General features: G+C 60.2%; 1 protein-coding gene across 11 annotated transcripts in view; it reads right to left on the bottom strand.

Annotated features, from left to right (window-relative positions):
• SCN5A (sodium voltage-gated channel alpha subunit 5) overlaps positions 1–12,295 on the bottom strand; it is a 94,374-nt gene that overhangs the window by 59,947 nt on the left and 22,132 nt on the right. For 7 of the 11 annotated variants that reach the window (XM_045436533.1, XM_045436531.1, XM_045436526.1 and 4 more), the window contains exons 4-6: positions 8,816–8,905; positions 7,359–7,487; positions 373–464 (exon numbers count right to left, since the gene is read on the bottom strand). In XM_045436533.1, coding sequence (XP_045292489.1) covers positions 373–464; positions 7,359–7,487; positions 8,816–8,905 — 311 coding nt within the window. Of the gene's footprint in view, positions 1–372; positions 465–598; positions 691–7,358; positions 7,488–8,815; positions 8,906–12,295 lie in introns of all 11 variants that reach the window. The other 4 variants (XM_045436528.1, XM_045436523.1, XM_045436525.1 and 1 more) reach the window with 1 other exon arrangement.

Raw genomic sequence — 12,295 nt, 5'->3', positions numbered from 1 at the left:
ACGATGCTTCAGGTGGAAGCAATTCATATACAAGCTTTTAGCTATTCAAAGCACTGAGTTTGCTTTGGGAAGGACATCACTATCTCGGGAAGAATTTGGGTTCAGTGCAGGACCTGCCAGGGGTGCCGTGTGCCCCCCTGGCATCCGTGAAGGTGGGCTTTGCCGGGGTGGGTAGCCCCGAAGACGCTTTGTGAGGCTTTGAGGGGACAGCCGTATCCGCCGCCGACAGCGCCCCCCCCACCCAAGCTCTGGGAAAGGTATTCTGGTGACAGGCACATTCGGAGGGGCCTTCCCAACGGTTGCCTTGGCCCCCGGGTGGCTGGGAAGGCCTGAGTGTGTCCCTCCAGCCTTGGCGTTTAACCTGATTTTCACCTGAAATGACTGATATAGTTTTCAGGGCCCGGAGGACTCGGAAGGTACGTAAAGCCGAGACATTGCCCAGGTCCACAAATTCAGTTGTGTATCTGTAACAAGGGAAAGTCACACACAAGACAGTGACAACAGGCCAATAGGAGACACACGGTTGGGAGGGAGGGAGGGGAGACAGAGAGAGAGTCACTTGTAGCTGAGATCTGAGAGGCAAACCTGGGCATCTTACCTGGGATAACTGAAATAGTTTTTAGAGCTCTCAGGACTCTGAAAGTTCGAAGAGCCGACAAATTGCCTAGTTTTATATTTTCTGATACATACCTGCAGAATCAAACCACAGTTATTGGGAATTACAAAGCAGCACCTCAGCCGGCCCTCCCCCACCAGCCCGCTCCCTTCTCCCCCTCCCACAGGGAGGGCTCCGGATGGCCCAGGGCTCCCTCAAGCTTTCCTCCTCATTTCAACCCTCCTGACGCCAGGACCTCGGTGAGGTGACTTAAGGATGTCCACACGGGAAGCCCCACACGGGAGGCGGCTCTCTCGGTGACGGTCCCGTAACCGGCCCCAGGAGGCGACTACCCTGCCTCACTGTCCATGCCACTGGGGATGCCGACACGAAGCCACACGGCGGGGTCTGAGGCTGAGGACACAGCAGGGTGGATAGGGAAACCATTTTCCAGGGTATCAGGCCAGGTGACAGGGGAGTCCAGTTTCTGGTCCTGGTTTTGTTCCGCATCTTCTGGGATCTGTGATCAGCTGGTGCCTGGCTGCCTTGAGCCGTGGGATCCTCGGGTCCTGGCTGAGATCATCATGGAGGCACAGCAGCGTCTCTGAGGGCCGAGGCCCCCTCAAGTCTCGCCCCAAGACCTCCGGAGACTCCCAAGGATGACCCTGGGTCTTCACAGGAGGAGCGACCTCAGGAGCGAGCAGCCTTCTAGGTCTGCTTGGGCCCGAGGGACACTCGGCAGGGCTGGGTGGCGGAGGCGATCCTACCTACAGCTTGGACAGACATGCGTGCGTGGTCCTCACAGGCACAGGGGGAAGGAGTCGGTCTCCGGGGGGCAGGGGACTGCCCAAGCAGAGTGTGAGGGCATGCGTGGATGGGCCACGTGACCAGGGTGTCTAAGAGCTGCGTGGACGGTGTGTGACCAGGGCCGTCGGGACCTTGGCAAGCGACTCGTGATATTTAACCAAAGAGTTCACATCCAGGGTATCTGACATTTAAGCGACGGTGTCTGATGTTTAACAAAGGACGGGGGACTCAGGATATCTGATTTTTAACCACGTGTGTCTGACCTGGTGGCTGAGTGCCATCAGACCCAGGATGTCAGGCCAGCGAGGCCAGGTGAGTGTCAAGGGTGGGCGGAGAGTGCAGCTGGAATCAGTCCGCCAGTCTGGACCTCCAGGCCCCTCCATTCGCTCAGAGCTTCTGAACCTGCTTCTGGGCTGTGGGTGTCGGCAGGGAAGGACTCGGTCGGCTGTGTCAGGGCACAGTCCTGGAGCCAGCCGGGTCCCGCCTGGTCCAGCTCGGACGCTAGGTTCACACCAGCTTCCTCCATGTTCACTCGTGTGGCCCTCCCGTCTTCCCATGCCTGCTCCCTCCTTAACTCACCACATCCCTCCGGAGATGGGAAGTCAGCAGACACATTCTCAGAGCTTTCCCTCCGGCTACACCGGGTCCCTTCTGTGCTGTGGCTTCGGTGCCGCCCCCTGGAGCTACTTCAGCGTGTAAATCTTTCCCTGGTGCGGCAATCAGAGGCAGCCCCAACATCCGGTGCGGAGTAGACGTCACCTCCCTTGTTCTGGCCCGTCTACACCTATTCATTTGGTCCAAGCTCCCTCTTTGCTTGTAACGGCTATTCCATTCTCCGTGATGACGCAGATCCCCAAACCTCTGCCCCCCATTCTCCTCTCAGGCTTGGACTCTCCATCCAGATGTGGTGCTGACACAAGCCTGTCAGGTTTAGAACACGGCTGAGGTCGCCATCGCATGGAATCCACGGCTCAGCCTGCCGGTGGCTCTGGGCCCCGTTTCCTGCTGCCGGACAAGTGGGCGTGGCCGGGGCCAAAAGCTCTTCTCGCTCAGGACACCGGTTTCGAGGTCGTCTCTTCGGGTCACAGGGAGTGAGCAAAGTGCCGTGCAGATCGGAGAGAGCCAACGGTCCCTGCGTCTCCGCTCTCGTCCCTCACAGGTCCCGCGTGTCCCCCCACGTCTCCAGGGAAGCCCTGTCTGTGCGAAGCTCGGATTTTGCCTGTCTGTGCCTGTCCCGCTGTCCCCACACCCTCAGGCTCGCCCTCCATTCATCGTCTGCCTCCTCAGCAGCTGGTACTGAGCACAGAGGAGCCAAGATGCCGAGGCGTGTGTTCCCTCCCGGCAGGCTTAAGGCCGGCCGAGTGGCCGAGAGCGGGAGTGGGGCTGGTGGCCGTGTGTCTGTGAAGGCAGCACACGTGTGGGAGAGCAATCCTGAGAAGGAAGTCTCCAAGGTGAGACGTGGGGCTGGGTGAGGGCTCTGCGTGTCTCTGGCCATGTCTATGACATGGGGGCTGCTGTCCCTTTTATGTGCCCTGGCTCCTTCTGCCTGGCCGCGTCCCATGGGGGGGCCCTAGACCTCCAACGAGGCCTCTCTTGGGGCCCCGAGGTGTGTGGTGAGAGACCCTGTGTCTGGCAAAGGGCCAGGCGCATCAGTGGCCGGGTTGGGGGTACAGCTCTGCCCCTGTGAGGCCGGCAAAGCGTTCCTCCAAGCCACTCTATTCTCTGTGCTCTGGCCACGTTGCCGGGCAGGGGCGGCCAGCTGGGGTGGTGATCGTGGGCCCTGAAAGAGCAGAGGGTGCTGGGTGAGGGTTCCCGCTGGCACACCAGCCCGAGGGCAGGGGGATGCCCTTTTGGAAGCTGAGGAACCGAGAGCAAGGGCCCCCCTGGCCTCCCCCGCCCCCCCCCCCCCGCTCCACCCCCACCTTCCGGTGTAGCCCTCCTATCGATGCAGACACCCCCCGCTCGGGCTGCTGCTGGGCAGAGGTAGATCCCACCCTCTCCTCTCTGCCCTGCCTCCCTTCCCCTCCAGGTTCGGTTTCCATAACAACCCCAGGAGGTAGGAGGCTGTGCTAACTGGCAGGTAATGCCCAGCCGGGAGGGGCACCGGGAAGAACTCTGGCCCCGGGGCGGGGTGGGGAGGAGGGGGTCGCCTGGCAGGCTTCCCGGCAACCCGGACCCTCCCACAGCCTCTACACTGAGTGAGGGAGGGATCAGGTGGTAACCTGGCCGGAAACATCAGACCTCCGTGCCTCTCCAGTAAGGAGACCTGGTTTTAGTTCCCGCACTGCTGCTGATTCATTTCATAATTTGGGGCAACTGGTAGGCTCCCTCGGAGCCCCAGTTCCCCATCTGCACCACGTAGGATGGGGAGTCTCATTGACTCCAACATTTCCGCCACCCAAGGCTCCTCTGATTATCCTGGGAGCCCCACGTTCCCGAACCCCTTTGGCTGCGGCAGGATGCATGCCGCTGCATCACCACGGCAGTCCCTGTTTTCATAAGGCAGAACCGCCGTCATTCAAAGCTGCCAGGCCAATCCAGCCCGGAGCAGAAACCTGACATTCCGGTGGGTCCACGCGGCCCCAGGGGAAGTGAGTGCCATTTCTGTGACATGCTCAGGAACTTGGAAATAGCCTGCTGGCCTCTGAGGCTCCGTTCTGCTTTGTCACCGCTGGCCCCGGTACAGAGGGGAGGCAGGCAGGCCTCGGTGAGGCACACCTAGCTGCTCTATGATGCCAAGTGGCAGAGGCAGTGTCCTGGGGTGGGGTGGGGGGGCCCGGGGATCGAGACCGAGATTCTCTCATGAGACAAGGCAGCAGGGCTTGCTAAAGGCCCGAGGTCGTGCAGAGCATCTCCCAGAGACATGGGCTGAAGACAGGCCAAAGCCTGGCTCCCACTGTCAAACAAGAGACCCAGGGTCTGGGAGCACGGCTGTTGCGACACAGTCCTGTTCGGGCTCCAGGATGGGAAGGTCGGAAAGACTCACGCAGATGCCGTGTCCTGTCCTGCCAAAGCCCCCTTCCTGTGACACCAGGCCCTCAGGGGGCCCATGGATCGCTGCCCGCCTCCCACAGGGCACCCCGGGGCCTGGGCCTGGCATGGGAATCCCACCCCCTTCCCAAGTCAGTGCAACGTCTCAGCTCTGCGTGGAGAGGGCTCCCTCTCTCCTCAAACCACAGACATTCTTCCCCACTCTGGGTTCTCAGCTGATGATCCCACTTCTCACCGTGGAGAAAATAGAAGCAATCGGAAGAGAAATTCCTCTTCTCTCATCACCGACTCTACCAATCCGTCTGAAACTCTGCCCTCCCGGCTCTTAAGGCCAGTGCCCTACTCCACCTGGGCCCTGGACTCCCAGCCCTCAGGCCAGCTTAAGGGCTTTGCTCCTGCGACGCATCCCCCTCCAACGCCAAGCTTCCCTTCCCCTCGCTCCGGATCATGCCCACCCCCTTACAAAGACACCTCCCTTCTTTACTCGTGCTCCTCTGCCCGTCTCCCCAAGCCCAGCCAGCATCTTATGTTCAGTCCTGTTTATAGCCAACCCCACAAGGTGGATGTCTATACGTGCCCTACTCTCTCTTGAGCCCTGTTTAATCAGGCGTATGTCCCCTTGCTCCTCTGGCCAAGGCCATCAATGCTGTCACGGTCATCGGCGGTGTCACGTCGTGGACTGCAACGGTCCTGCCGCGGTGTCACGTCGTGGACTGCAACGGTCCTGCCGTGGATCTCACCTTCCTCAGCCTTCTCGGGGCTTCTTTCAAGTGGAGTCACGCTCCTCAGCTGGCTTTTCAGGACAGTCCTCTGTCCAGGCTTTCCTCCACCCCCTCTGGCAGTGCCCTCCAGGCTCCTTTTCTTACCCCTTCTTTCTTGACCTCGAGATGCTGGAGCGTCCCATGGTGTGGTCCCCAGGCGCTGTCCCTTCCCCAGCCATGCTCACTCTAGATGATTCATCTGGTCTCCCGGCTGCAAGTATCATCTGCACCCTGATGGCTTCTAAATATATACCTCCACCTTGGACCTCTTTCCTGATCTCCAGACCGGAATATCCAGTTGCCTGCTCCATATCTCACCCTGGCTGCTTTCAAGCTTAATGCATTCTGATCTGGACTCTTGATTTCCTCCCTCCCTCAGCCAGCTCCTCCCTTCACCCTCCATTTTAACAAACGGTAACCCTGTTCACCCAGCTGCCCAAACTGAAACCACCTTGGGGTCTCCTTTCAGCCCTTGAAGTACATCCAGAATCTACGTTCCTCAGCTCCTCTACTTAAACCTTCGTCCCAGCCACTGTCTCTCTCCCAGCTACTGAAACAGCCCCCCAGCTTCCGGGTGAACTTATAAAATGTAGTTCAGGGAGCCCTTGGGTGGCTCAGTCGGTTAAGCATCTGACTTTGGCTCAGGTCATGAGCTTGGGGTTTGTGGGTTCGAGCCCCACATCGGGGCTCTGGGCTGACAGCTCAGAGCCCGGAGCCTGCTTCGCTCGCCCTGCTCGCACTCTCTCTCTCTCTCTCAAAAATAAAATAAACATTAAAAAAAGTTTTTAAATGTAGCTTAGCTCACGTCACAACCTGCTCTCAACTGCCCGTGGCTCCCACCCCCCCGGGCTCGCAGGATGGCCTGAAAAGCCACACGGCTGTCCCCCGCCATCCTGCCTCCTCCCCCACTATGCTCTCCCTTGCTCACTCAGCTCTGCCCAGGCCGAGGTCTACACTGGCTTTGGGCAGGGGGCAACATCTCTCTGAGCCTCAGTTCCCCTACCTGTAAACTGGTGAGCTGGAGTCGGTCTGCAAGCAATGCACCTAGAAACACAGGTCCTGATGCATTTTCTAACCACCAGACTCTCCAGCTAGCTGGAAAGTGCCCCATCAGCAGGGTCCGGCTGCCCACTCTCCCCTCCCTTCCCCATGGCACGGCTGAGCTGACAGCAGGACTGCTCATATCCGGGGCGAAGCGGACCTTGTCGCGAATGGGCGGATGCGGTAAATCTGAGAATCCGAGAAAGTGGGCGCTGAACTGAACCTTTGATTCCAGCCGGGCCAACACTGTGCTTCCAAAAGTTGGGGAGCGGAGGCTCCGCTTCCTGCCAAGGTGTGGTGCCCAGGCCTGGGCACACGGGGTCCTGCGCGCACATCAGGGTTTCAGAAAGGGCTTGAGGACCGAGCCCGGGCCACGACTCCTGCCCAGGAGGCCCGCCCTGATCAGCCACCCCCACCAGAACGCAGCATCCGTTGCCGACACACCCCGAGTGGAACGCGTCAGCCCAGCCTCAGCGAGGGTCTCTTTCTAGACAGAGAAGCGAGGCCCCAGCCTGCACGGCAGCAGGGCCACGGATATTCACACTCACTCTCTGGAAGGCTCCTTGTGTGTCCTTGGCACCTGTTTTCTCATCTGTCAAATGGGGACAAGGAATCCCCATCGGCGATACCTCTCTGGCCGGTGTGAGGATCCCTTGGATCATGTCAGTGACCGGTGCCTTAGAAGGTGCCACATGGGGAGTCTCCGAGTGGAGACAGCACTGGTGTGCCTGGCACGGGCTCCTGGGGATGCCCGGTCACTTCTCCAGGCTCCTTCTCTTTCCTGCTGATTCATTCTTAATCCCCGGGGAATCCAGGTCATTGTTCACAGTGGCTCAGAGATTTGGGGCTGTAACACTGGTTTCCCTTGGTGGAAAGGGCAGAGGATGCTAAGCCTGAATCTTAATGATGTCCCTGGCTGCCACGGGGCCACAGGGGCGCCCGTAAGCCTGCCCGCCACGGCCCACCAGGATGAGCTCAGGGCGTCCGTCCTGTCTTCCTCTTGCCATAGCAGTGAGATGGGCTGCTCTACAGAACTTGCCAAGCTCTACACGGACTGGAGTAGGGGGCCGAGAGGGCCCGGCGGTCGGGGGCCAGGGAGGGTGCACACGACCCTCTCTGTGGCCTGGCGTGGCACGGCGCGGCCCAGAGAGCAAGGTACTTACGCCATGACAATCACACTGAAGTCTAGCCAGTTCCATGGGTCCCGAAGGAAGGTGAACGCGTGGAGGCAGAACCCTCGAGCCAGAATCTTGACCAGAGACTCAAAGGTATAGATGGCAGTGAAGGTATACCTGGGAGGAGAGACCGGCGAGGCTTCTCAGGGCGGCTGAAGCCCGCAGGCCAGGGTGGCCAGGTTCCTCACAGGCATGCCACGGGCCCTGGATGGCCCCTCTTTTAAGGAGCCCTCGGACCGGGGCCTCTGCCATGCCCCGTGAGCCGGAGCTTTGTTCCCAACATCGGACCAATTCTATAGCCACGTGCTCCTTCGGCGCTGCTGAGCGCCCACCATGGGCCCACCTGAACTTTCCATTTTGCCCCTTGGCTGTCTTGGCCAAAGAAGACCCTCGACTCCTCTCCTCACCCCAGACCTGGGGGTTATGTACCTCACCGGGAAAATGGTGGCCACTGGGTCGGCCCTGGGAGGACACTCAGATCACGTCACTCCCTCCCCCTTGCTGCGGCTCCTCCGCGGCCAGAGACAGCCCATCCTCAACTTCCTGCAGGAGGGTGTATACAACGGTCCAGGGTGGGCTTGGAAAGGGGGCTGAGGCTGTAGCACCTGAGGCTGGGTGGGCTGGGCTGAAGAATCCCAATGCCCGGAGGCCAGGGCTGTGGCCCACGGACTGGAATGGGAGCTGCCCCACCCCGGTGCGACCTCCCTCGTCCCAGAGGCACCGAGGACACTGGGGGCCCTGTGTGAACACAGGGAGCCGCAAGGCAAGCCACTCTGGTAAGAGAGGCTTCCCTAACATTCTGTCAGTTCCCCGAAAACCGGCACCAAATGCCCCAAGGGCCTATTAGGTCTCTTTAGAACTTGTGGGCAAGGTACTGTCATTTGAGAAGAAAGGACTAGAAGCAGTTTTCTGAAACTGCAAACGGTCACAGGAGGCAGTACAGACAGGGCGGAAATGGGGACCGTGCTGGGCCTTGCCCGGCTGCCACACCCCCTAGCCACGCCACGTCGGACGAGCTGCGCCTCCCATTCCCAGCCTCCTCTCCTGTCAAAGGGGCACGGTGGCCGTACCTATCCTATCGGGTCGCCCCGAGGGTCAAAGCACATGAGGCTTACCGTTCTGTGGCAGGGCCCGGCATACACTAAGTGCTCGATAAATTATTAGGATTTTATTTCTGAGCCTCCCCCAGTGTGCTCAGTCCTTGTGAGGGCGGGTCAGGGAGGAATCGCCCACTTTGCTAACCCGGAGGGCTTCCTCCCCTGACGACACAGCTCACGGGGAGACGTCGGCAGGACCAGGAGGGGCCAGAGAAGGAAGGGGCTGGGCCAAGGCCCCCCCAGGTGGGCAAGTCCCTCGGGCGACTACTGGGGTGACTTCAGGGGCTGGGAAGGGGCTGGGAAGGAAGGGAGGGAGGGGCCGGCTGGAGAGGCCCTGAAGATACTCACTCAACATACTTGGTCCAGGGCGGGGGGTCGTGCTGGGCCATGAACACACAGTTGGTCAGGATGGTACACATGATGAGCATACTGAAGAATGTGGCGCGGAGGTCAAGGAAAGCCACGTGCAGGGGGCCGGCCGGGCCGCTCCCACCCGAGGGTCCTGCCCCTGGGGTCGTCACCGCCAGGCCGGTGCCACCAGATCGATGAGGCGGGGGCCCCGAGGGGGACACACTGGGGCTGTGCCAGTCCCTGCCGGCCTCTTCCCACCGAGGCTGGTCTTGTCCCCTCCCCTCCCTACAGCTGACACCGCACCCTTAGTAGAGTTCCATGGAGGGTCCCTCCTGGAGGGCAGGGAGGAAGACACCCAGACCACAGAGGCTTTCACCCACGGCCGCGTCGGAGTGCTGTCCTTAGCGCCGTGACAGGGAGGTGGGATTTATAAACTGTTCCTCGGGGGCCACGGCTGGGGGGAGAGGAAGACCCTGGCAGCGGGGCTCCCAGGTCTCTCCCCCACTGCCCCAAAGGCTTTTCGCCTTTGGCCTAGGGTTTCGCTGAAGGCACGTTCGGCTGCGAAAACTCACATACCTCATCAGGACACACTGCCCGAGGGTGCAGGAGACGGCTTCTCGAACTGCTTCCTGCCTTTGCACACCTCCACCTAGTGCCCTCCTCCTTTGTCAAGAAACTCCTCAGCAGGAGCACCCCCTCTGAGCAGGAGCACCCCCTCTGAGCAGCCTGCTCTCACTACTTGGTGGCTGCAGTCTCTGCACCCCCAGGGCATTGGGCATCTCTTTTCGTGTGTGGTTGCTCCCAAAATAGCAATGCCCATCTGTTCCCCAGGAGAAGGGGAGCTCCTCAAATGTTGGGACTGCGTCTTGGGCATCCTTCTGGGCCCTTGGCCTTGAACTGAACTGTCGCAGGCCTTGGGTGATCCCCGACCCTCTGGCTACTTCTCTGCTGTGTCAAGCTGGAGGGAGCTGTAACTGACCTCCACGGTCTCTCTCACCTCTGCAAGGCCTATGGAGGAGCAAGGGGCAGGCCCTGGGCCGCTTACGGGCTAGGGCACCCCCAAGGGGCCTGATCCAGAGCAGGGACACTCTGGTACTCTCACAAATTCCCTCCCCAGCCAAAGAAGAGAGGCTGAGACCGCAGCTCCCTTTGGCTGCCCCCAGACTCACGACCCGGCCCCAGCCCCGCGTGCAGCAGCTGGCCGCCTGCGATCCCCAGGATCCCCACGGGCTGCCAGGGAGCTGAAGTAATTGAGCCCTCGGGGCCTGCCTCTTTCCTCTCCAGTAGAGCTCCACCCTTTTGCAAGGTCTGAGCCGGAGCCTGGTGCAGTCAGACTGGAGACTGGGCTGAGCTGGGGTGCTGACTTGTGGGGGGAGTGCGGCGCTTGCCCCAGCTGGGGAGGGAGGGGAGGCGAGGGAGGCCTCTCGGAGAATCTAGGTGCGAGCCCTCGGCGCTTCTAGTTGTCTAGGGAATCTAGGGGACTAGGAAATAGCACCCCAAGGCCCACCCCCAGTTTATAATGAATTCTCCAATTTCTCACCTGAGGTAAAAGAAGATTAGGCTTTGGGAATCTCCCTTAGTTAAAGCAGAGCCTTTCAGCTCAGAGCCGTGGCTCCAGGAAGTCCTGATTCCTCCCTGGTGGGAGGACATCCCTCCGGGGATGGGGGTGGGGGTGTGGGGGGGGGGGTGGGGGAGGGATGTCCCTCAGCCCGACTGCTGCCCATCCCTCTGTGTTCAGGTCTCCAGGGCCGAGCCTAACTCCTCCTCCCTGACACATGCATACGTGCCCCACACCCTGGCTCTGTGCCAAGGCTTTCCTTACTGGGCAGGTAACTCGCCCCTCAGCCAGCTTTACTCACCCCCACGGATCCACTACTGGGGATCCCAGGTGACTGCCGGAATATGAAAGGAACGACCCTGAAGAGCAAATATTTATTGAGCCCTTCCTAGGGGCCGGGCTCTGCTCTCTGTAACCAACCATTAGCGAATTCAATTCTCCCCACAACTCTATGGGGTGGGATTTGGTCTCCCTTTTGTACGGGGGGAGACTGAGGCACAAGGCTAGGCTGCTAGTGACTACAGCAGGTCGAACAGCAGCCCTCCACCCCCCACCACCCAGACAACCACATCTTAATCCCTGACAAGCACGAATGTTAATTTCTATGGCAAAAGGGACCTTGTGGGTATGACTGAATTAGGGGTCTTGAGATGGGAGATTACCCTGGATTGTCTGGGTGGGCCCAATGTCAGCACAGGGTCCTTCTAAGTGGAAGAGGGACACAGGAGCCAGGTGGGAAAGACTCCACCAGTGGTTGCTGGCTTTGCACACGGAGGGGCCACAAGCCAAGGGGTCCGTGCAGCCTCTACAAACCGGGAATGACTAGGAAACAGATCCTCCCTGGTGCCTCCAGAGAGGAACCAGCCCCACTGATACCCTGATTAGAGCTCAGTGAGAACTCCTCGGACTTCTGACCTCCAGAACCGGAAGATGATGAATTTGTGCTGTTTTAAGCCATTACGGTTGTGGTAATTCCTTGCGGCAGCCACAGACGACCGGTGCAAAGCTGGCCAAAGCACGGCCTGGCTTGGAGCCCCGGCTGGCCCAGCACAGAGCCCCCCACTCTGAGCCCGGCTGCCCTGTCTCTGCATGACGACACCGAGGGTCCAGCCTGAAGGGCTGGGGGGAGTCCCGCTGCCTCAGGTCCCCACCCGCCAAGGGGGAATGCTACCCCGCACTTGGCTTCTGCCATTTTCAGGGCAGTAAGCCAATGAGTGACGGGCTCTGTAAAGTGTGAGCAGACTGCCACCCGGGGGAGGATCGCAATTAGCTGCCATTTTAAAGGACAGACCTAAGGAGCACGTGTGCCTGGCCCCGGGTGGGAGACAGGGAGGCGTCTGAAGAGCTCCGAGATAGGACGTTATGAGAAACGACACCTGCCTCTGGCCGGGCCGGGCAGGAAGGCTTCCTGGAGGAGTCATTTAGACGGGCACCCACAGCTGGGCAGGGTTCTTTCAGCAATCCGGCGGTGTGGCCGGTGAAGGTGAAGCAAGGTGGGCTGACTGGGGGGACCCCTGTCACCCATCTCGCTAGAGTGAAGGAAAGGCCCCTTGGCAGAGAACAGCAGGGTGGACAGGCTGCCTTGGACCAGAAGACTTGGCTGGACAGACACAGGTGAGCTGAACTCCAGCATCAAGGCTTGGGGAAGAGCCAGACAGGCGGGGCCTGGGTCCCAGGGTGGCGAATCACAGGAGCTGCCCGTCCTGGCTCTTCCAGACACAGGGACAGGTTAGGACGAGGTGCAGCAAACTCTAGTCTCTCTGCCACTTGACTGCTTGACACCCTGCCTGGCTCTCCCGACCCTGAACATGGCCCTTCCACTGCGCTCAGTCACTCCTGTACGTGTGTGGTCTCTTCCTGCCTAGAGGTGCTTGGAGTCCACGTGACTCTGCCCAGAGCATCCCCAGGTCCCCCATGGA

The sequence above is a fragment of the Leopardus geoffroyi genome, chromosome C2 (genome assembly GCF_018350155.1).
Source record: "Leopardus geoffroyi isolate Oge1 chromosome C2, O.geoffroyi_Oge1_pat1.0, whole genome shotgun sequence".
NCBI lineage: Eukaryota > Metazoa > Chordata > Mammalia > Carnivora > Felidae > Leopardus > Leopardus geoffroyi.
The sequence above is the reverse complement of the archived record's forward strand: the minus strand, read 5'-3'. Positions and strand labels throughout refer to the sequence as shown.